Source organism: Monodelphis domestica, chromosome 2 (genome assembly GCF_027887165.1).
Source record: "Monodelphis domestica isolate mMonDom1 chromosome 2, mMonDom1.pri, whole genome shotgun sequence".
NCBI lineage: Eukaryota > Metazoa > Chordata > Mammalia > Didelphimorphia > Didelphidae > Monodelphis > Monodelphis domestica.
Window position 1 is genome coordinate 478,367,090 of NC_077228.1, and position 25,177 is coordinate 478,392,266.

Here is a 25,177-nt window from a genome sequence, read left to right on the forward strand (position 1 = left end):
GATAGCTACCTGGTGCCAACCTCCCTCACATGTAAACTCTGAAACCATATTCTGTGGCCCACAGCCAGGCCTGTCATTCTCTCAGCCCCACGATTTCCTCTGAGTTTCTGTTCTCTCCCACCCAAGCAGCTTATTTTTAGACACAAAGGGAGAAAAATAAATCGAGAGCCACAGTGCTACCATGTGTTTGCTTGGGACCTTGTTGAAAATGAAAGTCCTAATTACCCAACCTCCATTCAAGGGATAATTAACAGATGGTATAATTTCCTAGCCTTCTCCATACCACATATGGCTATTAGGTGAGGGCCAGAGTGCCCATGAAGCCCCCAAATCTCTCTGAATCACAGAATCAAAAGAACACTAACAGGACAGGGGTCTGTTGTCTGGAAAAGCTCTAGAAGAGGATCCAGGAGAGCTGGGTTCTAGTTCCAGCTGTCATTCTCTAGATGTATGAGCTTGGGTGAGTCACTCTCTAGGCCCCAGTTTCCCCAATAAAGGGGGGGGGGAATGAAGGATTGGTGATCTCTAACAGCCTAACTCAGAAATCCTTCCGTTCTACAGAGCTCATTTGGTCCATCCCCCAAATAAGTATATTTCTAAAGCTTGGCAATGGATTCTAGGGAAGGGTCTGCCTTATATATGGAAAAAAAAACCAGATTGGGAATCCAGAGTTTGACTCTATTACTCACAAATTGATGCAGCTAGGTGGTGCTGTGGATAGTGCCAGTTCTGGAGTCAGGAAGACTCATCTTCATGAGTTCAAATCTGACCTCAGACACTTAGTTGTGTAACCCTGGGCAAGTCACTTCATCCTGTTTGCCTCAGTTTCCTCATCTGTAAAATGAGCTGGAGAAGGAAAAGGTACACCACTCCAATGTCTCTGCCAAGAAAACCCCAAACCCATGACTGAAAACAACTGAACAACAACCAAGAAATCTGGTGGCCTTGAGCAAGCTATTTAATTTCTCTAGATCTGTTTCTTTGTCTGTGAATGACGGGTGTTGAACTAATTGCTCTCTTTCAGCTCCAAAATTCACAATATTAACAACTGAACACAAATAGCAAATTTTGTTTTCTTTCCTCTTTCACCGTCAGAAAGTTCTTCATAGAAAGGGAAGAAATAGAGAAGTGACTGGATAGAGAGCTGGTCTCAGAGTCTGGAAGACCTGAATTCAAGTGTGAATTCTAGAAGTGCCTATGACATACACTGACTGTAGGTGTTCTGGGTAACCAAAACTGTAAGTTGCTGAGAAGGGGAATTGACCTACTTTGGGAATTTTGCCTATTCTGTATTTCCTTAAGTCTGTGAAGTCACAGAGCCAGTCCTTAATTTGACAGGTGTGCAAGCTAAGTCCCAGAGAATAAACCATTTGCCCAGCCACAGATCACGTTCATTTGTGGTGGAGCTGGGACTAGAACTCAGGTCATCATGGGATTTAGAGAAAGAAGAGCCTCATTAAGGCCAAGAGAAGCAAATTGACTAGCCCAGGATCAGGCAGCAAGTCAATGGTGGAGGTGAGATTAGAACTCCACTCTCCTCTTATATTGTCCTAGGCTCCTTTCACTAGAAAATGTTCTGGAGCCCCCTTCAGATTCCCCTCAATTGTTATTGTATAGAGCCCCAGAGAAGGAAGCTCCCACTCTGTCTCCTGTCTCTCTGTCTCTGTCTCTGTCTCTTCTCTCTGTCTCTCTCTCTCTGTCTCTCTGTCTCTCTCTGTCTCTGTCTCTCTCTCTGTCTCTGTCTCTCTCTCTGTCTCTCTGTCTCTCTGTCTCTCTCTCTCTCTCTGTCTCTCTCTCTCTCTCCCCTCTCTCTCTCTCCTTCCTCCCCTCTCTCCTCTCTTTCTTCTTCCCCTCCCTCCCCCCACCTCTTTCTCTCTCTCCCCCCTCTCTGTGTCTCTCTCCCTCCCTTTCTCTCCTCCTCTCTGTCTCCCTCCCTCCCTCTCCCTGTTACTTTTTCCCTCCCTCCCTCCCTCCCCCCCCCTCGCGGTCTGTCTGTCTGTCTCTCTGACTTGGGCATGGCTTGTTTCATCCTTGAAGAGCCAGTGCACCCCTCTGGGGCGGGGGTGTCCCATAATCTGGGGAGGGCCGGAAGGATGACCCCGCTGAGTTTTTAGTAGCAAACATAGTTCCCAAGGTGCCGTGGGGGACTTTGCCAGGACCTGGGCTGAGTTTGAGAGTGTTTTGAAAATGTAAAAAGATTTTTAAAAGCTCTTTTTCAAACTTGGGGCTGTGCCATTCTGATTATTATTCTTAGCCCTGGGCCTGGCTCTTTGTTAAACTCTCCATAGACTCTTAGGGAGCCCTGATGAGGTGGCCCAGACAAAGGAAACGGTTAGAGGACCCGGGTGTGAGGGTCCAGGCACCAGAATTTTTGGGATGGAGCAAGGGCCTGGGGGTGTAGTTGCAGGGGAGGGGGAGTGGGCTGGGAGCTAGGGCTAGGGGAGGGCCCACTCTAGCCCGCTCGGGCCTGGCGTCGCCGCTTTAAGAGTCGCATAGGAGAGGAGCAGGTCTATGGTAATGAGCCGCCCGCAGCCGCTGCTGCTCTGCAGAGCTCACCGCCGGGGAGGCGAGGCGAGCGCTGGGGGCCCGGTGCCAAAAGGGAGAGCCGGCCGGGGGCGCAAGGAGAGAGTGAGGGTCTCGGAGCTACTGCCAGGGCTCTAGAGAAGGAGTTCCAGGGGCCCCGGGGGGCGATCTGGAGGCGCAGGTGGGAGATGGAGTAGCCCTGGGCAGGATCTGGAGGGGGAGGGGGAAGGCGGAGGTGGGGGTGCACAGGGACAGATCCCGGGCTGCGGGCGGTGTGGGGGAGCCCCTGGGGGCTCAATAGGGAGACCCGAAGATCCAGGCGCAGGGATCGGGAATCCTGTGGGAGAACCCCGGAGGTACAGGTGAGAACCGAGGACGCAGGTGGGAGTTTCGGGGGCTCAGAGGCAAAGATCCGGAGACGCAGGGCAAAGCTCCAAGACAGAGCGGGGTTCGGGAGAGTAAGGGGAGCTTGGAGGCGGCCCTGGGAGCCCCCACTGGGGCTCTGGGCAGGGCTTGAGGTGGGGCTGGGGTGTGGGAGGACTAGGGGTGCCGGAAGGATTCCGAGCAGTTGCAGGGACTCAGGAGCCGCAGAGGGAAGATCAGGCCAGAGGTGAGCGAGGAAACTCTAGGGCGCAGGGGATCCGCTGAGGCCGGGGCCCCTGAGGGAGCGCACACAGGAAGGTCCCGGGAATCAGGTGCCCCCGGCCCGGGCATGCGGCGCGGCGGGGCCGGGAGGAGCCGGAGGAGGAGCCGCCGCCGCCGCTGACCCGGCCGGGAGGAGGGAGAGATGCGGGGCCGGGTCGCCCGCGCCCCCCTCCTGCTGCTGCTGCCGCCGCGGCTGCTGCTATTGCTACTGCTGCTGTTGCTATCGCTGGGCCCCGGGAGCTTCGCCCTGGCCCCATCGCCCTGCCGTTCTCTGGAAGCCCTGGACCTGAGCTCTCCACACCTCTGCATTCCCCAGCACTGGTTCTGTCCAGCGGGGAATGAGGGCCACTGGCTACACACAAGCCGCTGCCGGGCCAGGGGACCGGAGCTGACTAGCCGCCTGGTACCCCTGGAGAGGTTTAGGGGCAGGAGGGCCTGGTGCCCAGAGCCTGGGGCTCACATTCCCCTGCCGCCAGCACCCAGAGGCTGTCCCTGGAGCTGCCGCCTGCTGGGTGCCCGAGGCCACATCTCCCCACAGGGCAAGCTGACCCTACCCCCAGGGCATCAGTGCATCCAGGTACCACAGCTGCAGTGCCAACTCTGCAGGGTGGCATGGGCTCAGGGCCACTGGGTCGAGAAGTGGATGGCTGGGGATCTTCCAGGAAGTCGAAGGAAACGCAATGTGAACACAGCCCCCCAATTCCAGTCGCCTGTCTATCAGGCCACTGTGCCTGAGAACCAGCCTGTGGGCACCCCTGTGGCATCACTGAGGGCTGTGGACCCAGATGAGGGTGAAGCAGGGCGGCTAGAGTATACCATGGATGCCCTCTTTGATAGCAGATCCAACCAGTTCTTCTCCTTGAACCCAGCCACTGGTGCTGTGACTACTGCTGAGGAACTTGATCGGGAAACCAAGAGTACTCATGTCTTCAGGGTTACTGCCCAGGACCATGGCACACCTCGGCGAAGTGCCCTGGCCACACTGACCATCACAGTGACCGACACCAATGACCACAACCCCGTCTTTGAGCAGTCTGAGTACAAGGAGAGTTTGAGGGAAAACCTGGAAGTAGGCTATGAAGTACTTACGGTTCGAGCCACAGATGGTGATGCCCCTCCAAATGCCAACATCCTCTATCGTCTGGTAGAGGGGCCTGGAGGATCCCCTCCTGAGGTCTTTGAGATTGATCCCCGTTCTGGTGTGATTCGCACCCGGGGCCCCGTGGACCGAGAAACTGTGGAATCGTACCAACTAACTGTAGAGGCAAGTGACCAGGGTCGGGATCCTGGGCCCCGGAGTGCCACAGCAGCTGTGTGTCTGTCTGTGGAGGATGACAACGATAATGCCCCCCAGTTTAGTGAGAAGCGCTATGTGGTCCAGGTGAGGGAAGATGTGACACCCGGTGCCCCTGTGCTTCGAGTCACAGCCACAGACCGCGACAAGGGCAGCAACGCTCTGGTCCACTATAGCATCATGAGTGGCAATGCTCGTGGCCAGTTTTACTTGGATGCTCAGACAGGAGCACTGGATGTAGTGAGCCCCCTCGACTATGAGACAGCCAAGGAATATACCCTCCGGATTCGGGCCCAGGATGGGGGCCGTCCCCCGCTCTCCAATGTCTCAGGCCTGGTAACAGTGCAAGTCCTAGACATCAACGACAATGCCCCCATATTCGTCAGCACCCCCTTCCAGGCCACGGTTCTAGAGAGCGTCCCACTGGGGTATCTGGTCCTCCATGTCCAGGCCATTGATGCGGATGCAGGGGACAATGCCCGTTTGGAGTACCGATTGGCTGGGGTAGGACCCGACTTTCCTTTTACCATCAATAATGGTACAGGGTGGATATCTGTGGCTGCTGAGCTGGACCGGGAGGAGGTGGACTTCTACAGTTTTGGAGTGGAGGCAAGGGACCATGGCACACCACCACTGACAGCCTCTGCCAGCGTCAGCGTAACCATCCTCGATGTCAATGACAACAACCCCACCTTCACTCAGCCGGAGTATGCCGTGCGCCTGAATGAGGATGCAGCCGTGGGTACCAGCGTAGTGACAGTGTCAGCTGTGGACCGAGATGCTCATAGTGTCATCACTTACCAGATCGCTAGTGGCAATACTCGAAACCGATTCTCCATCACCAGCCAGAGCGGCGGGGGGCTGGTTTCTCTGGCACTGCCCCTCGACTACAAGTTGGAGCGACAGTACGTACTGGCCGTCACCGCTTCAGATGGCACACGCCAGGACACAGCCCAAGTTGTGGTGAATGTCACCGATGCCAACACCCACCGCCCAGTGTTCCAGAGCTCCCACTACACCGTCAACGTCAATGAGGACAGACCAGCAGGCACCACTGTGGTCCTGATCAGTGCCACCGATGAAGACACGGGTGAGAATGCCCGCATCACCTATTTCATGGAGGATAGCATACCCCAGTTCCGCATTGATGGAGACACGGGGGCTGTCACTACCCAGGCTGAGCTGGACTATGAGGACCAGGTTTCCTACACTCTGGCCATTACTGCCCGGGACAATGGCATTCCCCAGAAGTCAGACACCACCTACTTGGAAATCCTAGTCAATGATGTCAACGATAATGCCCCCCAGTTTCTGCGTGACTCCTATCAAGGCAGCATCTATGAGGATGTGCCCCCCTTCACGAGCGTCTTGCAGATTTCAGCCACGGACCGGGATTCGGGATTGAACGGAAGAGTTTTCTACACCTTTCAAGGCGGGGACGATGGGGATGGTGACTTCATAGTCGAGTCCACATCAGGCATAGTGCGCACACTTCGGAGGTTAGACAGGGAGAACGTAGCCCAGTACGTCCTACGGGCATTTGCAGTGGACAAGGGTGTCCCTCCAGCCCGGACCCCAGTGGAGGTGATGGTGACTGTCCTGGACGTAAATGACAACCCACCTGTTTTTGAACAAGATGAGTTTGATGTGTTTGTGGAAGAGAATAGCCCTATTGGCTTGGCTGTGGCCCGAGTCACAGCCACAGACCCAGATGAGGGCACCAATGCCCAGATCATGTACCAGATTGTGGAGGGTAACATCCCTGAGGTCTTCCAGCTAGATATCTTTTCAGGGGAGTTAACTGCCTTGGTGGACCTAGACTATGAGACTCGGGCAGAGTACATCCTCGTGATCCAGGCCACCTCGGCCCCACTGGTGAGCCGGGCTACTGTCCACGTCCGTCTCCTTGACCGCAACGACAACCCCCCTGTCCTGGGCAACTTTGAGATCCTCTTCAACAACTACGTCACCAACCGCTCCAGTAGCTTTCCTGGGGGTGCTATTGGCCGGGTGCCAGCCCATGACCCCGATGTCTCTGACACGTTGAGCTATAGCTTTGAGCGTGGGAATGAGCTAAGCTTGGTGCTGCTGAACGCCTCCACGGGGGAACTGAGGCTGAGCAAGGCGCTGGACAACAACCGACCCCTGGAGGCCATCATGAGTGTGTCTGTGACAGGTAAGGGTTGAGGGTACGTGATGGAGAAGTGCTGTGTGGTCCCCCTAGAGCTTGGGAGGGGCCCTGAGGAAGTCTCAGGGGAGTTTGGGGGCAGGTCTGGGATGGAGGCTGGTTGTGGGAGGAGTCTATTTCTGGGGTGCTGGAGGAGGAGACTGGGAAAGTGATGAAGCAGTATTGGAGAGGGGGGCTGGCAGATAGACCCCCCAAGTGCAGGGAGTATGTCCCATTCATTCCTCTGCCCTGGGTGGGAGGTCACTGAGGCCAAGGGAGGGCCAGACTGGCCTGGGAAAAGACCCCAGGAATCCTAGCTGCTCATACTTTCAGCCTTCTGCCCCACAGCTTGGGCTGGGCTGTTGCGGTTGGATGCCCCTGCCTCCCTTCTTCCCTCCCTGCTCTGGGTTGTGGAGGGGGGTAGGGTTGGAATTTTTGCCTTGGGCACAGCTGCCAAGAAACTGAAGGGAAAAACCCCCACCAGTGGTGAGGGAGACTCCAGTGGGCAGATGGGCTTAGGTGGCGTGACAAAGGCAGGAGTGGGTTTCAATTGTCCCTTCTGGCCAGTCTGTTTTGGGCAGCCCAGAGGAGATCCAGGTTTCCCTCTCACACATATCCCTACAGCACTGACCGTCTCCCCCAGGTCCCTGCCCCAAGAGGCTTCTGTGAGCTCATCTAGTAACTAGGGCCAAAGCTGCTCTGTGTATGTGGAGGGGGAGGGGGCACACAGGAAGGTCAGGACCCTGGAGTCCAGCCCCTTCTGGCCCCCTGTCTCTCTAGGCTGAGCAGGAGACTGACGGGGACTTTGTCTAGTACATTCTTTCCCCCTCTAGGCTGAAAGAGCTGGGGCTGCTCCCCCCCTCTGGAGCTCCCTGCAGGAAGTGAGCCCAGAGCTCATTGTCTCTGCCCAAACAAACCCCACTGTCACAGGCTGGGGTTTGGGGTCCTGGGGGGCAGGGGGGGCAGAGTAGGCAGGCAGTGGCTGGGGCCCCCTGGACTCTTTGGGCCTGTCCCCCCCCCCCCAAGTACACACTCTCTCTCTGCCTCTGCCTCTGCCTCTCTATCTGTCTTTCTCTCTCATCCCAGGAAATCAAACCTTCCCTTTCTTCCAGCAGAAAGTTGGATTCTGACAGATCTATTCTCCCTCCCCATCCTCAAAAGAAAGCGAGTTTAGGGGATCTGGATGGAGAAGGGGCTTCCAGTATATGGAGGAAAGGGATCTCTTCCTTACCTTTTAGAGTAGTGTGAGAGACAGACAGACAGACAGAGGCAGAGAGAGATCTGGCCAGGACCCAGGCTGAGGCATTCCTGGTGCCCGCCAGAGCAGTACGGCCTGCAGACTCCCCTGGGGGCTGAGTGGAGGGCATTCTCCTCTTCTGCTAGAGAATACCCTCTTGTTTAACAGAGTTGGGGTTGATGGGGGAGATGGACCCAGAAGCTGAAGACCTAAGATTCCCCCCTGCCAAGATGGGGAACAGATGAGACTTCGGATTTGTCTAGGGTGGGAGGAAGGCTAGAAAGAGCTCATTTGGCAGCAACCGCTAGGGACAGAAGAAGTATACCATCTGCTCACCTCCATGTGGAGTCCTCCCAGAAAGGCAGCCTGGAGTGAGAGGCCAGAAAGGAGGTGAACACTGGGCCTCCGCTCTCCCCACCAATGGGTCTGGCCAGAGAAGGGGCTGTTTATCTGGACAGATGTCCCACAGGTTTTGCCAAGGGACAGGTTTACTTGGGACATAGCTAGGAGCAGTAACTGAGAGAATTATAGAGTGTAAGAGCTGGTAAGATTATCAGAGAACTTCTTATTCCACACCCCCATTCTGCAGGTGAGGAAACTGAGTCCTGTGGAACTGAAGCGATTAGTGGGAGACCTTGGGGAGAGAGCCCCTGCCTTGCTTGTTCTCTTAGTTTCTCCTCCCTCAAGAGAAGGACTCTTATCTTAGAGAATGAATTTTTAGAAACTATTTTGATAACTATATCTCAGTAATTGGTTTCTTTTGTGATCTGATGTATTTTATTCTATGAATCTGAAAACATTATTCTGTGGAATCCGTAGGTTTTGCTAGACTGGAGAGGATCCATGACACCAAAAAGGGTTAAGTGTCCCTAGGTTCTAGGTATGGAGCTAGGCTCTTTCTGGAGCCAGGGTTTGGAAGCCTGGGGCTCCCAAGAGTTAGTAGGTACCCTGGAGGCTACTGAGTCTAGTCCTTGGGTTTGGGAACTGTGCTAGAGCCAGGGTAAGGGCTGTGTCTCTTCCCCTGGAGCAGGGGCACAAGGAGACAGGGGTGCACTGAAGTGGAAACGGAGGGAATGAAATCCCGGAAGGGTACCTCCAGCTCTTTCATCCCTTGCCAGGGCACAGTTTTTCATGCCCTTGTGATGCCCTGGTTCTCTCAAAGAATTAAGTGGTGAGGGAATTCAGAGGCGCCTCGTGGTCCCACCCCTGCCCCTCCCCCAGATTCAGAACCCCACCCTCTCCCCCAGGCTCTGACCCTTGGAGGCAATCACTATGGCAACCCCAAAGTTAAGCATTAGGCTGAGGAGGGGGAAGCCGGTTGCTGCCCCTAGACCTTTGTCTCTCTTCTCCCATTCTTTGTCTCTTCTTTTTCACTTTCTCTTGCCCTTGTTGCTTTCCAGTCCTCCCTTCCCCCCTTACCCTCCCAGGCTGTGGATCTCTCTGCCTTTCTTCGGCTTGATTTTTCGGGCTTGTTCTGTTTCAATTTCTTTTATCTCTTTCTCCATCACTAGCTTTCATTCTGTTTCTTTTCTCTTTTTACCTCTCTAAGTCTCTCTTCCCTTGTCTCTTTGTTTCTTTCCATGTGTCTCTTTGTCCCTCTGTATAGATTCCCTACTTCTGTCTTTCTATCTCTCTTTGTCTCTCTCCCTCCCTTTCATTTTCCCCAGAGCTGATATGGCCCCAACTTCGCTCCTAATGATCTTGCCTTAGTCCGATCGATCGATTTCTCTCTTTCCCTCTCCCTCCTTTCTTTCTCTCTCTTCTTTTTTTCCTCCTTTCTCTCCCTCTCTCTTTATTTTTTCTCTTCTGTGTTTCTCCACTCTCTCTTGTCTTTTTCCTTCCTCTCACCCTCTCTCCTCTCTTCTTTCTCTCCCTTTCCTCCCTCCTTCCTTTATTTTTCCTTCCCCTCTTTTCTCTCTTTCCTTGCCTTCCACCCCCCCACCCCACCCCGGACATAGAGTACTTCCTATTTAGTGTCCCATATCTACTTCTCTCTGAATATTTCTGTACTGGATTCTGTTTCCAGTATTTGACAGAGGAACAGTTTGGGATCTGTGAGGTTTCTTCGATAACTATTGCCCTAGGGCCATCTCTGAGTAATGAGGGGATATTTGGGGGGGGTTGGGGGGGGCTGAGTTCTGCAAGTGTTTTCTGCCCATAGCCTTCTCCCATCCCCATCTTAGAGGGTGGGAAAAGGGGAGAGCTGTCTTCTGTCCTAACCCTTCCCCTCTCCCCAGTTCCCTGATAGCTCAGGCTCTGGCTGTCCTCCCTACTGGGCAGTCATTCTCACACACCCCTACTTCCTCAGTACCTAAGTGGAGAGACCTTTGTTTCCGGGAAGATAACAGGATGGGGTGGCCCTGAGGAAGGAAGGAAGGAGAAAAGAGAGCAGAGTAGGACAGGTGGCTGCAAATGGAAGACCAGATGGAAAGCAACAGGGTGGAGCAGGGGAGAAGGACAGACTAGAATCTGGAGACAGACACAGATGTCCAGGATGGGAGGGGGGGGGCAGGGCAGGAGGCTAGGCCTTAGATTCCCTCCCTGGAGTGGGGAAATCTGACTTCCCGGGATACAGAGAGGAGAGGTGGAGGGAGACACATTTATCACCAGGGCTAAGTGTTAAGTCTTCCCTTTCAACTATGTTCCATGTGATCAGCCAGACACTTTCTTAAACTCAGTTCTCTTGTGTGAATAACTGAGAGCTAGATTCTGTGTAGAGGGAATAAGGAAGGAGGAGAAAATGTGCCTTTGTTTAAAGGGCCCTTAACATCACAAGTGAAATGAAAACAAATAGAAATAATTGAGTTCCCCTACTGGTAGTGCCTAATGCCTTCCTTCTGAAATTATCTTCTTCTTGTACTTTATATACTTTCTATTTTGTGTGCATTCTCTGCCCCATTCAAATGTGAGCTCTTTGAAGGAAGGAACTGAATTCTTGCCTTAATGTCAAAGTGGATAAAACCCTGGGTCTGGAGTCAGGAAGATCTGAGTTCAAATACAGCCACAGACACTTACTAGGTAGTTCTATGACCCTGGGCAAGTCACTTAACTTCTGTTTGCCTCTGTTTCCTCAACTGTAAAGAGGGGATAATTAAAGCACCTACTTCCTGGAGCTCTTTTAAGGCAGGAACTGAATTCTTGCCTTACTGTCAAAGTGGATAAATCCCTGGGCCTGGAGTCAGGAAGATCTGAGTTCAAATACAGCCACAGATACTTACTAGGTAGTTATATGACCCTGGGCAAGTCACTTAACTTCTGTTTGCCTCTGTTTCCTCAACTGTAAAGAGGGGATAATTAAAGCACCTACTTCCTGGAGCTCTTTGAAGGCAGGAACTGAATTCTTGCCTTACTGTCAAAGTGGATAAATCCCTGGGTCGGGAGTCAGGAAAATCTGAGTTCAAATACAGCCACAGACACTTACTAGGTAGTTGTATGACCCTGGGCAAGTCACTTAACTTCTGTTTGCCTCTGTTTCCTCAACTGTAAAGAGGGGATAATTAAAGCACCTACTTCCTGGAGCTCTTTGAAGGCAGGAACTGAATTCTTGCCTTAATGTCAAAGTGGATAAAACCCTATGCCTGGAGTCAGGAAGATCTGAGTTCAAATACAGCCACAGATACTTACTAGGTAGTTGTATGACCCTGGGCAAGTCACTTAACTTCTGTTTGCCTCTGTTCCCTCAACTGTAAAGAGGGGATAATTAAAGCACCTGCTTTCTGGGGTTGTTGTGTGGGTTGAATGATATCATTTTTGCCAAGTTCCAAGCACAGGGCCTGGCATATAGTAAGTTCTATATAAATGTTTATTTCCTTCCTTCCTTCCTTCCTTCCTTCCTTCCTTCCTTCCTTCCTTCCTTCCTTCCTTCCTTCCTTCCTTCCTTCCTTCCTTCCTTCCTTCCTTCCTTCCTTCCTTCCTTCCTTCCTTCCTTCCTTCCTTCCTTCCTCCCTTCCTTCCTCCCTCCCTCCCTCCCTCCCTTCCTCCCTCCCTCCCTCCCTTCCTTCTTTCCTTCCTTCCTTCCCCCCCTCCTCAAACATCACCCAGTGCATAGCATATGGTAAGTGCTTAATAAATACTATTGACTTATTGGCCGAATACAAATTCTATAGAGAAAAACATTGGACTTAAAGTCAAGAGAAGCAGCATTCAAGTTCTGACTTTAACACGGCCACTTTGGGCAAGTCCCTCGCCCTCTTTGAACCTGTTTCCTCATTGGTAAGACGGAGGTAAATGTACCTTTGCTACTTCCCAGGTTAGGCCAGGGAAGTGTTTGTTAAGCCTAAAGTGTTATGTAAATGGGATCATCATCATGATCTCATTGGACTGTTATGAGGGAAAGTGCTTCACAAGCAGAAATGGGCGCGCTGTTATTAATAACAATTCAATTGAACAAGGCTTTATTAAGTTTGGGCAGTATAAGTTCACTGCACTTGAATGTGAATCTCCTGATTCTCCATTCCTTATGTGCAAGATATTTATTGCTGTGTAATGGAGAATTTCAGGGCAGCTGAGAGGCTCAGTGAATGGAGTGTTGGGTCTGGAATCAGGAAGAGCTGAGCTCAAATGTGGCCTCAGACCCTTACTAGCTGGGTGAGCCACTTCACCCTGTTTGCCTCAGTTTCCTCATCTGTCAAATGAGCTGGAGAAGGAAATGGCAGACCACTCCAGTGTCTTTGGAAAGAAAACCCCAAAAGGGGCCATGACTGAACAGCAACAGTAACAGAGGATCCCCAAGCCAGAAGGGGTTCATCTGGGGTTCCCGGAGCTTTGGGAAGGGTCAGGAAGATGGGGAATTCATAGATGAGTATGTAGGAGAGGGAGGGCAGGAGGGCATTTCAGGTCGGGGAGAGTGGCCTATTTAGAGGCTGGGAGGTCCTGGGATCGGAGATTCAGAGCTAAAAAGGGCTATAGAGGTCTTTTAGTCCAAGATCCTCATTTAATAGATGTGGAAAATCAGGGCCCAGAGCGCTGGAATAACTTGCCCAGAGTCACATGGGTGAGTTAGTAACCGAGGCAGAAATTGAGCCCAGCATTGTCTTTGATTCCAGACCAAGCACTTATTTGTCAGTGGTAGAGGGTGGTTCAGAATTTGCTTGGCCAGAGCACCTAGTCCTTTCGGGGTGATCACAAGGAGTAAGAGTTAATGGCGGGGCATCTGGCTCCATGTAAGATCATCAGATTTTGAGTGGAAAGTGGCTTTAGAAATCATCTACTTCAACTCCTTCCTTTTACAGAAGAGCCTCGCGTCTGGCTGAGCAAGACTGTGTGTGCATCCAGAGTGGAATTCAAATGTCTATGCATTTGGGCTCGTTCTAGATCTAGACTGTTCCCCTCTTTGCTCTTTCCTTCTCTTCCTCCTTCCTCATGCTGGTTCCTTTTTGTTTTTCTTAACCCTTACCTTCGGTCTTAGAATCAAATACAAGTATTGGTTCCAAGGCAAAAGAGAGGTAAGGGCTAGGCAGTGGGGGTTAAATGACTTGTCCAGGGTCACACAGCTAGGAAATGTCTGGGATCAGATTTGAATCCAGGACTCTCAATCTACCTAGATGTCCCCACAACAGCAAGCACATTGAAGGACAGTACCACTTCTTTACTGGGAAACCTAAATCTGTACCAACTTCTATCCCTTTAATCCTTCCTAAGCCTAAAGGGATCAGTTAGTTCAGCACCCTCATTTTAATAATAATAATAGCTTACATTCATATAGTACATACTATGTGCCAGGCACCTAAGTGCTTTATAGTTTTCTCAAATGATTCTCCCCCAAACCTCGAAAGGTGGAGTTGCTATTAATATCCCATTTTACAGATGAGGAAACTGAGGCAAACAGAAGTTAAGTAACGTATTTGTCCAGGCTCACACAATTGGTAAATATCTGATGCCAGATTTGACCTCGGATCTTCCTGACTTTAAGTCTAGCACTCTATCCCTTGTGCCAACAAACTGCCCAGGTGCCATTATACAGATGGGGAAGCTACGTCTTGTTAGTTAGACAGGGAGTAAGTAGCAAAACTAGAATTTCAATCTGAGTTCCCGCTCTAGATCTGCTGCTCATCCCCCAAATCATAGTGTTCCACTGACCCTCGTAGGGCTTGGCTTCCACTGCTCTGGCCATCTTGCTTGGCCTTCTCTGAATCTGTCCAGTTGTCTTCCCATTGTGTTCAGACCCTATGAAAGGCAGAGAATGTTGGGTGTTGAGAAACGAAGAGTAGACCTGGCCTTCATGGAGCTCACAACCTACCAAAATGCACACACAAATAACCGTGGTACAGAATGATACAGGATAATTGCATAATATGAATAACTGGCATTTACTTTGAGCTTTTGAAGTTTGCAAAGCATATTACATAAATGATCTCATCTAAGACTCATCATAAACCCATGAAATAGATACTAGGATTATTAACTCCATTTTTCAAATGAGAAAACTGAGGCTCAGATAGGTTGTGACTTGTCCATGACACACAGCTCTCGGAGGGTCAGAAACAGGATTTGAACTTAGGTTGTTGATTCTGAGTTCTAGATTCTTGGGCTCTAGGGGATTTTTTTTTAAACTAGGGGATGAGGTAGGATGGAATTAAGGCTCTTTACTGACTGGGAAGTCAAGGAAGTCTTCATGGAAGGGGTGACATTTGAGTTTGGTCTTAAATAAGGGGTGGTAGAGATGGGGGGCAGGGGAAGCCTCTAGGGATAGGGATAGGGACTGGTTTTATGACTGCAGTGGCACTGGAATTCTGGGTAAGGACCAATGCACCTTGACACCTTCTCTGCAATGCAGCCTTAGATAGTCATCTAGAACACAGAGGGAGGACATGACCTGCCCAGGGTATGTGACAGAGCTGAGGCTTGAACTCAGTTCTTCTTGGCTCTCCCAGGCTAACTCTCCATCCCTCTTATTACCTCTCTCTCGTTGTGGAGGCAGTGCAGCTAAGGAGCACAGTGGATACAGTCCCAGGCCTGGAGTCAGGAAGACCTGAGTTCAAATGTGACCTCTAAGCCCTTGGCTGTGTGATTTTGGGCAAATCATTTCACCCTCTTTGCCTCAGTTTCCTCATCTGTCAAATGAGCTGGACAAGAAAATGTTAAATCACCCCAGTATCTCTGCCAAGAAAACCTCAAATAGGGTTACAAAGAGTCAGAAACAATGTGGGTGGGAGATGGTTATAACATGACTAGGGCTTCCTCTTTCTATTTCCAGGTCAGCAGCCCATTCTGTAGAGGTAGTTGGGTGTGTGACTATGTTTCTGAACACCCATCCCCAAGCAAGTGTTTGTAAGTCAGTTGGGGGGGAGTGTGTGAAGTTGGGCATGCCAATGTAACAGACTCAAATACTTTCAGGCACAAGGGATGTCTGTGTCTGTATCTGTGCCTGTGTCTGTGGGAAGAGTACTTCGAGAAGCCTCTAGCAAAGATTTCTTGGGGGTGGGGGAGACCTGGCAAGGGTCCCATCCTAGAGCGCTTTTGTACTAAGGATTGTCTGGGTCCAGAGCCCCTTTGAGTGTCTGGCTCCTCCTTCCCCACAGCCCAACTCAACTATCACTCATCCTACAGAAGAGAGAGAGAGAGAGAGACAGAGAGACAGAGACAGAGACAGAGAGACAGAGACAGAGACAGAGAGAGAGAGAGAGAGAGAGACAGAAACAGAGACAGAGAGAGAGAGAGACAGAGAGACAGAGAGAAGGAGAGACAGAGAGAAGGAGAGAGAGACAGAGACAGAGAGAGAAACAGAGAGAAACAGAGAGAGAGAGAGAAACAGAGAGACAGACAGACAGAAAGAGAGACAGAGATAGACAGAGAGACAGAGACAAAGACACAGAGAGACACAGAGATAGGGACAGAGACACAGAGAGACACAGAGAGACACAGAGAGAGAGAGAGAGAGAGAGAGAGAGAGATACAGAGATGGAGAGACAGAGAGACAAGGAGAGAGAATCATCTCCCCTCCCCACCCAGCACCCAGCTAAAGAAGGTTTGTTCTGGGTTCCCTGGGGTGGGGCTGGAGCTGAGTTCCCAGAAGATACAAGGAGCTGGGTGGGAGGAATGTTTTGTGTTGGGGCAGTTGCCATGGGGATGGAAGTCCTGCTTCCAGGCAGCTATAGGGGCCCAAGGAGAAGCAGGTTAGGGAACTGCCTCCAAAGCTGGAGCTCCCCATTGTCCCATCCAGTCCTTCCGCTTGCCTAGTCTGGGTTGGGGGTGGAGGGCATGAAGAAACTGAGGATATTGAGGAGAGGCTGGGAGCTCTCTGTTAATCTCCTGTACTCAGCTATCTCCATTTTGGAGCTTCTTGAGGAGATACAGAAGAAGGAAGAGGCAAGGCCGCTGTTCCTCTAGATGGGCTCAGTTCTTCTGGGAGAGACAGATCATACACACAAAATAAGGCAATTAGGGAAACAGAACTAGAAATCTGTCCCACAGCTAACTAGCCATGCAGGTTGGACTTCCCTTTATATAATAAGTGAATTCCTGAAAAGTTGGGCAAACACAGGAGTTTTTACAAATTGAATCAGTTTACATTTCAAGTGCCCTAGGAAAGCAGACTTCTTAAAGGAATTCTATAGTAAGATTTGTTTGGAAAATAAATTTCAACATTCTCCCATTCATTTAGCTTTTTCATGAATCAAGTGTCCTCAGTGGGGCTTGTTCAATCCAGAGAGATCTATGGGAATGATGGAGACAGCATGTTGGTACGGTGAATGATTGGAAATCCAGCCTGGGTCAGGGAGTCGTAGACCCCAAGTACCACCCCTGATACTAACTGGCACTGTCCTTCTGGCCAAGATATTAACTTCTCAGAGACTCCAGGTACCTCTAAAGGGCAGAGCTGATGTCCTCCTGCATTAGCAGAAGGGGAATTCCTTACACTGGTGAATTCACGGAGCCAAATAAATGCCAATTAGCAAATGTTAGATTTACTAACAGAAGCTGTTTCAAAAGTATTAGTGGAGAGAACACTTTTAGTTTAGGGGATCAGAGAAGGCTTCATAGAGAAGCTGGAGATAGTATCTGAACTAAGACTTCTGGAACAGGCCTTGTATAGTGCCTTAAAGTTTTTTTCTGTTAAATTGTCTTTTTGTGTGTTCATGAACAAACAGAAACATTTCAATATCCTCTGATAGCCTTAGTTTCCTCTTTGTTTTCCTAAACCCTCACCTTCTTAGTATCAATTCTAAGACAGAAGAGCAGCAAAGCTAAATGACTTGCCCAGGATCATACAGCTAAGAAGTGTCTGAGGTCAGATTTAAACCCAGGACCTCCCATCTCCAGGCCTGGCTCTCTATCCACTCTGCTATCTAGCTGTCCCAGTTTCCTTATTTGTAAAAATGAAGATCTAGCACTTAGTTCAGTTTCTGGCACAAAGTGCATGCTTAATGTGTGCTTGCTGACTGAGCCCCAACCCCCAAAAGAGCTCAAAATGTTTTGCGAACCCTAAAGTACCCTATGTCAAAATATTCCTGATATTAAAACATCTATTTTCCATGAGCTACCTTACTATACAGTTATAAATGCCATTATTATTGGTATTTACACAGCAGAACAAGAAGAAAGTTTCACACAAAGCTTGTGGGTCACAACACCCTGGAATGCTGGGAGTGTTTGATCTGTGCAAAAGCTAAATTGGAAGGAGTGGAGGTGCTAAAAAGGTTAAAATTTACTTTACTAAAAAGTCTTATCATTGTGTTTAAGAAGCCTCCTTCCCTGGCATGCTTGTCAACCAGTCAGCCAAAGAGCATTTAATAGGGGCTTACTCTAACCTGCCCTGGGCTTAGTGCTAGATGGAGGAAGAATGACAAAAAATGGGCACCGTTCTCAAGGGCACATTCTAAGTAGGGAGAAGGGCAGGAAAATCACATTCGAATTCAGGGAGGAACTCCTATTCTGATTGGGAGAAGAGGAAGCTCATCCTAAAGTGGGAGGCTTCTATGCTAATGAGAGGAAGCTCCCATTCTAAAGGCGGAAGTTCACATTCCAATGGGTGGAAGCTTACAAACGGGGAAGCTCATTCTAATGGGGAGAGGGAAGCTCACATTCCAAAGGAAAGGAAGCTTATTCTAACTGGGTGGACAACCTGTAAACGGGCGGGAATGGGTGTGTCCATGGAGGATGTAAGCTATGTAAAAAGAAAGGTAATCTCAGAAGGGTTGGCACTACAAGTCAGGGATGGGAATCTCTTGCAGAATGTGGGATTTAAAGTGAGTCCTAAAGGAAGGAAAGGAAGATAGGAGAGGAGGAAGGCAGAGGGCCAGGTATGGAGGGTAGTCAGTGAAAAGACCCTTAAAATTGGATTTAATTTATGAGAAATATTGATTCAACTTTGTGGGAACCCATTCATTCTGAGAAGTGAGATGCCACCTGCCCAGCATGCTCCATCTCCTCGGACAGTGGGAGCTATGGGCTCATGCGCATGCGCGTTGCCTCAGGCATGTGGGCAGTTGGGGGGAGGGGTTCCCAGCCCTGACTCTCTCAATGTCACCACCCAACCTCATTCCCTAGCCTCCTCGAAGTCTGGGGATCTTTCCACTTTCCACCTTTCCCTGCCGGGGAGACAATGATCCCAGTACACTGATCCCTTTCGTCTTGCTCCGCAGATGGCGCACACAGCGTGAGCGCCCAGTGCGTGCTGCGGGTGACCATCATCACAGACGAGATGCTCACGCACAGCATCACGCTGCGCCTGCAGGACATGTCTCCAGAGCGCTTCTTGTCCCCGCTGTTGGGACTCTTCATCCGCGGTGTGGCTGCCACACTAGCCACGCCACCGGACCACGTGGTGGTTTTCAATGTGCAGCGGGACACAGATGCGCCGGGCGCGCACATCCTCAATGTGAGCTTGTCGGTGGGACGGCCGCCGGGGCCAGGCGGTGGGCCTCCTTTTGTGCCCTCTGAGGACTTGCAGGAGCGCCTCTACCTCAACCGCAGCTTGCTGGCGGCCATCTCAGCGCAGCGCGTGCTGCCTTTCGATGACAACATCTGCTTGAGGGAGCCCTGTGAGAACTACATGCGCTGCGTGTCTGTGCTACGCTTCGACTCCTCGGCGCCCTTTATCGCCTCAGCTTCTGTGCTCTTCCGTCCCATTCACCCTGTCGGGGGCCTCCGCTGCCGCTGCCCGCCAGGCTTCACAGGAGACTACTGCGAGACCGAGGTGGACCTCTGCTACTCCCGGCCCTGTGGCCCTCATGGGCGCTGCCGCAGCCGTGAAGGCGGTTACACCTGCCTCTGCAGGGAGGGCTTCACTGGTGAGGAGGCTGGGGGGGAGGGGGTTGATGGGTGGGGTGTGGGTGTGTAAGAGTGTCAGGAATGCACAGCCTTGGAGTGTGGAGGCCAATGCTTTTGGATGAGAAAGGTGGGGGATGGGTTGGCAGTGGAAGGGAATGCCAGCAATGGGGGAAGGGAATGGAAGTGGAGGGGAATATATATCGGAGAAAGTGGTTTCCAAGGAAGGGAGATGCCAACTGAGGGTGGGTGGGATGGGAATGAATGCTCATGAAGGGGCGACATTAGGAGTAGAGTGGATGAGAGAGGGTTACTGGATGAAGGGATTTGTAAGTGGGAGGGCATGCCCATTGATGGGAAAGTGTGAGGAAAAGGGAGCAGCTAGGGAACAGAGGATAGAACAGGATAGGCCTGGCATCTGGAGGACTTGGCTTCCAATCAGATAATTCTTAGCAGTGTGACCCTGGGGAAGTCACTGAATCTTAGTTGCCCGGTTCTTGCCGCTCTTCTGCCTTAGATACTAAGATACTAAGAAGGTTTGGGGGGAGGGGGGAGAAGAAAATAGGACAAGTAGAGATGGTAAGTGGCAGAGGGACAGAAATTGGGGAAATGGTGGAAGTGAAAAAGGTATGGGCAATATTGAGTGTTGGAGGAGTGGTGCTAGGGAGGGGTTGGGGATGGAAAGGGGAACTGAAGGAATGTCCATGTCCATGATGAGAGAGGAGAGGGAATACTGGCGGGGGTGGGGTGCAAATGGGAGACTGGAAGGGGATTTTGGGAATGAAAGCAGAGCTTACTGTAGGGCAGCTCAGTAAGTGGTGAGTAGGGCAGGTGGGGCCCTTCCCAGTAGAATCAGGCTCCAGGGCACATAATAAAGTACATCTATCTCTGTATTTGTCACAACATCCATGGGAGGAAAGTGAGGCAAGAGTTCTTATTCTAGTTACACTGTCTCCGAGAGATGAAGTGAGTCTGATTTGCCTATGGTTACACAGTTATTAAGTGGCAGCATTCAATTCAGTATTTATTAAGTGGCTACTGTTTGAAAGGCCCTTGTGCGGCTTTTTTTGTGGTGGCCAAGAATTGGAAATTAAGGAGATGTCCATCAGTTGGGGGATGGCTAAACTCCTCAGAAATATGATGGTGATGGAATACTATTGTGCTCTTAAGAAATATTGAACATGATGATTTCAGAAAGACCTACATAAACTGATAGAATGCAATAAACAGAACCAGGAGAACATTGTATGTACACAGTAACAGCAATTTTGTGGCATGCTCAGCTCAGATTGACTTTGTTACTCTCAGTAATACAATGATCCAGGACAATTCTGAAGGACTTATGACAAAGAATGCTCTCCACCTCCAGAGAAAGAACTGTGGGAGTTGGAAAGCAGATCAAATTATATTGTTTTTCACTTTAGAAAGGCGCTGATAGGCAGTATGAATACACATTCATATTGAAACAACCCCTGCCTCCAGGAGCTTACGGTCTTGTGGGTTGGAGATGGATTGAGAAGGAATATGACAGGTATGAAGACATACGGTATAAGGTCCGGAGTGGTAGAGACAAAGGAAATTCTGACAGACTAGGAATTTCTGAAGAGAGATCATTTAAGTCTAAGGGATCATGGAGGGCTTCACAAGGGAGCTAAGTAAGCCTTGAAGGAAGAGAAAGGTTTTGAAAGTCAAAGGTGAAGAAAGAGTGCTTTTCAGGTGCGAAGCATGGCAAATTCAAGGAACAGCTATCATTCTAGTTTGACTAGAACAAGGAATGTTCTAATTGTCTAGGCTAAGAAATTTACATTTTATCCTATAGGCAATAGAAAGCCACTGGAGAGTATTGGCACAAGAATGGCATATTCATAAGACACATGCCCAAAGCCTTCTGAAGATTTTTTTGGTACCATTGTGGAAGATGGATTGGAGAGGGGAGAGATTGGAAGCTGGGTGACTATTTAGCAGAATCCAAGTAAATTGGATCAGAAGATCTGAGTGACCGTGTTAGCTTAGGGAGTAGAAAGGGAACAGATGTGAGAGATGCTAAGGAGATATAGTAGACAGGATGTCACATATGACTGGAGGAGAGAGAAGAATCCAAGAGGACCTCAAGGTTTTGCACTTAGATGCCTGGAGGTTTCTGGTGTGTACCATGGGTGGAGGGAAATTTGGAAGGAAAGGAAAGCATCACTGTAGAGTCCCACCAGAAGGGAGGAAAGGAAATGAGGAATAGAGATTGTGGAGGGGGAGAAGAGTGAAGACTGGAGAGGCTGGAGGTCAGAGAGGTTGAAGAGCAGGTTTAGGTGGAGTGAGGCAGAAGCCCAGGAGATAGTGATCAGAGGGCGATTGGAGTTGAAGATCATGGAGGTGGTGAAGACCAAGGTGTGCCCACTTCTGTAGGGGACTGAGGTGGAGTGGAGATATCGAGCATGAGAATTGAGGAGGTGGATGAACTAGGAGGCAGCCAAGCTGTGGCAGATAGGTGGCACTGAGGCTTAGAATCAGGAAGACTCTGCAGGAGTTCAAAACGGGCCTCTGATACTTACTGGCTGTGTAACTCCAGGCAAGTCACTTATGCATGCCTCAATTTTCTTATCTGTAAGACAAACTAGAGAAGGAAATGGCTAAATTCTCCAGTGGTTTTGCCAAGAAACCCCCCAGTGGGGTCACTGAGAGTTGGAAATGATTTAAAAAACAACTGAACAGCATGAGCCTGGAGGCCAGGTATTTGAAGTGTTGGTGTTAATGATGTTACCAAGAAGGAGCTCACAGAGAGAGGGGTGTCTTGAGAGAAAGACTTGGGGCTAGGTACTGAAGTCATTGAGAGAGGAAGGAAAGGGTCCTAGAGCTTGGTAGGTGCCAGCAACAGAGACCTGGACAGAGTGAATGAAACAGGAAGCAGTGGAATTCCAAGGAGAAGCTACTTCATGCTGGAGCTCAGAGGAGGATGTGGAAGGGAGGGAGTTGGGAAGGACTCTTTTACTTCCTTTTGACTTTGTGAACAAGCAGCTAGCTTTGGAGAGCTTTAAGGATAGCGTGTCTTCAGAAGAAAGGCAGGTGTTTGTGAACTCCAGAAGATAGGTAGATGGGAAGCATGGGAAAGGAAGAAGATAGGGAGTCTAGGTTGAAAGGGGAAAGTAGGAAGGAAGGAAGAAGAGCATTTATTTATCTGTTTTTTAATATTTAAAAAAATTTTCCCATGGTTACCTGATTCATGTTGTCTTCCTCCCTTCTTCCCTCCCCCTCCTGGAGTTGACAAGCAATTCTACTGAGTTATACATGTATTATCACTCAAAACACATTTCCATATTGTTCATTTTTGTAAGAGAATAATCTTATAAAACCCAAACCCCAAATCATATACCCATATAAACAAGTGATAAATCACATATTTTCTTCGCATTTCTACTGCAACAGTTCTTTCTTTAGTTGTGGTTGGCATTCTTTCTCATAAGTCTCTCAGAATTGTCCTGGATCAATGCATTGCTTTTAGTAGCAAAATCTATTACATTTGATCGTTCCACAGTGTTTCAGTTACTGTGTAATGTTTTCCAGGTTCTCCTTATTTCACTCTGAATCAGTTCATGGAGGTCTTTCCAGGTTTTATAGAAATCAAGCAGTTCATCATTCCTTATAGCACAGTAGCATTCTATCACCATCATATACTACAATTTGTTCACCTATTCTTCAATCGAGAGACAACCTCTCATTTTCAATTTTTTGCCACCACAAAAAGGGCAGCTATAAATGTTTTTGTACAAACAGGACCATTCCCATTTTTTTTCCTCTTTGGTATACAAACCTAGTAGTGGTATTGCAGGATCAAAGGGTATGCATTCTTTTAAAGCCATTTGGGCATAATTCCAAATTGCTTTCCAGAATGGTTGGGTCAGTTCACAACTCCCATCAGCAACACATTAATGTCCAATTTTGCTACATCCCCTCCAACATTTATCATTTTCCTTTACTTGTATATTGGCCAATCTGCTAGGTGTGAGGTGGTACCTCAGAATTGTTTTGATTTGCATTTTTCTAATCAGGAGGGATTTAGAACATTTTTTCATATGATTATTGATAGTTTTGATTTCTTCATCTGAAAACTTACTTTTCATATCCATTGACTTTTTATAAATTGGGAGATGACTTGGTTTCTTATAAATTTGTCTTAGTTCTTTACATATTTGAGAAATTAGACCTTTATCAGAGAAGTTTGTTATAAAAATTTTCCCCAATTTGTTGCTTCCCTTCTAATCTTGGTTGCATTGGTTTTGTTTGTATAAAATATTTTTTAATATAATCAAAATTATTCATTTTACATCTTGTAATGTTCTCTATCTCCTGTTTGGTCTTAAATTCTTCCCAAGAGGATTATTTATTAAATGCTTACAGTGTGCTAGGAATTATGCTGAACATTGGAGGTACAATTAAAAAAGCAACATAGAGACCCTATCTTCCAGAGGCTCGTGTTTCTAGTTTGTTAACAAGAGGGATCCTGGAACAGGGGAAGGAGAAGGTTGAGCAGGCTAGAGATGAGTGTGGGGAGAGGTAGCAAGAATTCAAATCCTAGTGCATAGTGGAAAGAAAGCTGAGAACTTGATTCTGTAGGGCAGGAATTGGAGGACCCTTAGAAAGAGAAGGAACTCCAAGGTTCTAATTTAGATTCTAGCAGGACAATCTCTTTGCTAGGGGGAGAGTCCAGGGAGTTCTTTTGGAGTTGGAGGGGGAGATGTTAATTGAGGTGGGATTTGAATCCAGTCTTCCTGATTCAAAAGCAAAGGCTCTTTCCATAATCCCAAATGGAGTGGATTTTGCTGAGATAATTCCTTAGCATTTTAATGCTGCAGGAATCCGATGAAAATGAGAATCCCAGTGATAGCCTAGAAGAGTTTGAAAAGTAGCTGAGCTATCCTTTTTTGCCTGGAACCCAAGGTGGACTTCTGGGTTGATTTTATAAGGCTGAGCCTCTAGATAAGATTGTTGTTTTTTGGTTTGTTTCTTTGTTTCTTTGTATTAGCTGATAGTTCTAGGGTACTGAAAGACCTGGGCCAAGACTTTTGAGTCACTATTCCTTATCTTCAGGAGTGTGGAGAATAGTAGAGAGGGGTACTGCCCCAATGGAGGACAAGGCCTAATTTGGATAAAAGGAAAATGATGAAATCTTCTGGAAAGCATCATTAAAGTGCTTGTTAGTTAACTTATAGAAGAAGCAGGAATGACCATAAATAACAAGCAGGGCTTCCTTCATTAGAAGCAGTTCCTGCCACAGCTTTTTTCCCCTCCTCTCCCCTCTCCTCCCCTTGCCTACCCTCTGGTCTCCTTTCCTTCCTTCCTTCCTTCCTTCCTTCCTTCCTTCCTTCCTTCCTTCCTTCCTTCCTTCCTTCCTTCCTTCCTTCCTTCTTTCTTTCACTCCCTTCTTTCCTCCCTCCCTCTTTTCTTTCCTAGGTAAAAGAAATAGATCCAGAGAATCCTATACATATTAACAAAGTAAACATCTCATATTATTCTTATGGAAAAGATGGGAAAATGTGAGTCGATGATAATGAAGTTAAATGGATTTAGTATCGATTGAATGGCTGAACTCAGAGTAGTCAGCTTGGTAAGGGGTCTCCATTAAGAGCCCCAGAGTTCTAATCTGGGTCCTGAATGTCTTAACATTTTTATTGGTTAAAGTCATCAGATTTGCAGTTGGCACATAGTATAACAGTGTCAGAATGCAGAACAGTCTTGACAGGCTAGAGAAGTGGCTCTTGAGGTATGGTTGGTGATTCTTGGACATTCCCGAGACCCTTTCAGAGGTCCCTGAAACTATTTTCATAGGTTGAAACCATTTACGTGATAATAGTAAGAGGTTTTAATTTCTTATATGGTAAATGGCTATCACCTCTCCTAAACAAAAGCTTTTGGGGGTCTTCAGTAATTTTTAAGAGTATAAGGAGAACTTCACTAGAGCATTGGGCTGAATATAATTAGATGAAATTAAACAGGGATAAATGTAAAGTCTTAACACGGACTCAGAAATACAAAGTAAAGAAGGCATGACTGGAAAGTATTTTGTCTGAAAGAAATCTGCATTTTAGTAGCCTGGACTGCTCAGTATGTCAGC

At 48.9% G+C, this 25,177-nt stretch overlaps 1 protein-coding gene across 3 annotated transcripts in view; it reads left to right on the plus strand.

Moving 5' to 3' along the window:
* The first annotated feature begins 2,496 nt into the window (after window positions 1-2,496).
* The window catches only part of CELSR2 (cadherin EGF LAG seven-pass G-type receptor 2), a 56,006-nt gene continuing 33,325 nt past the window's right edge, over window positions 2,497-25,177 (plus strand). For 2 of the 3 annotated variants that reach the window (XM_056819168.1, XM_056819170.1), the window contains exons 1-2: window positions 2,497-6,638; window positions 18,450-19,097. In XM_056819168.1, coding sequence (XP_056675146.1) covers window positions 3,311-6,638; window positions 18,450-19,097 — 3,976 coding nt within the window. In that variant the 5' untranslated portion in view covers window positions 2,497-3,310. The remainder of the gene's footprint in view (window positions 6,639-18,449; window positions 19,098-25,177) is intronic. The other variant, XM_056819169.1, reaches the window with a different exon arrangement.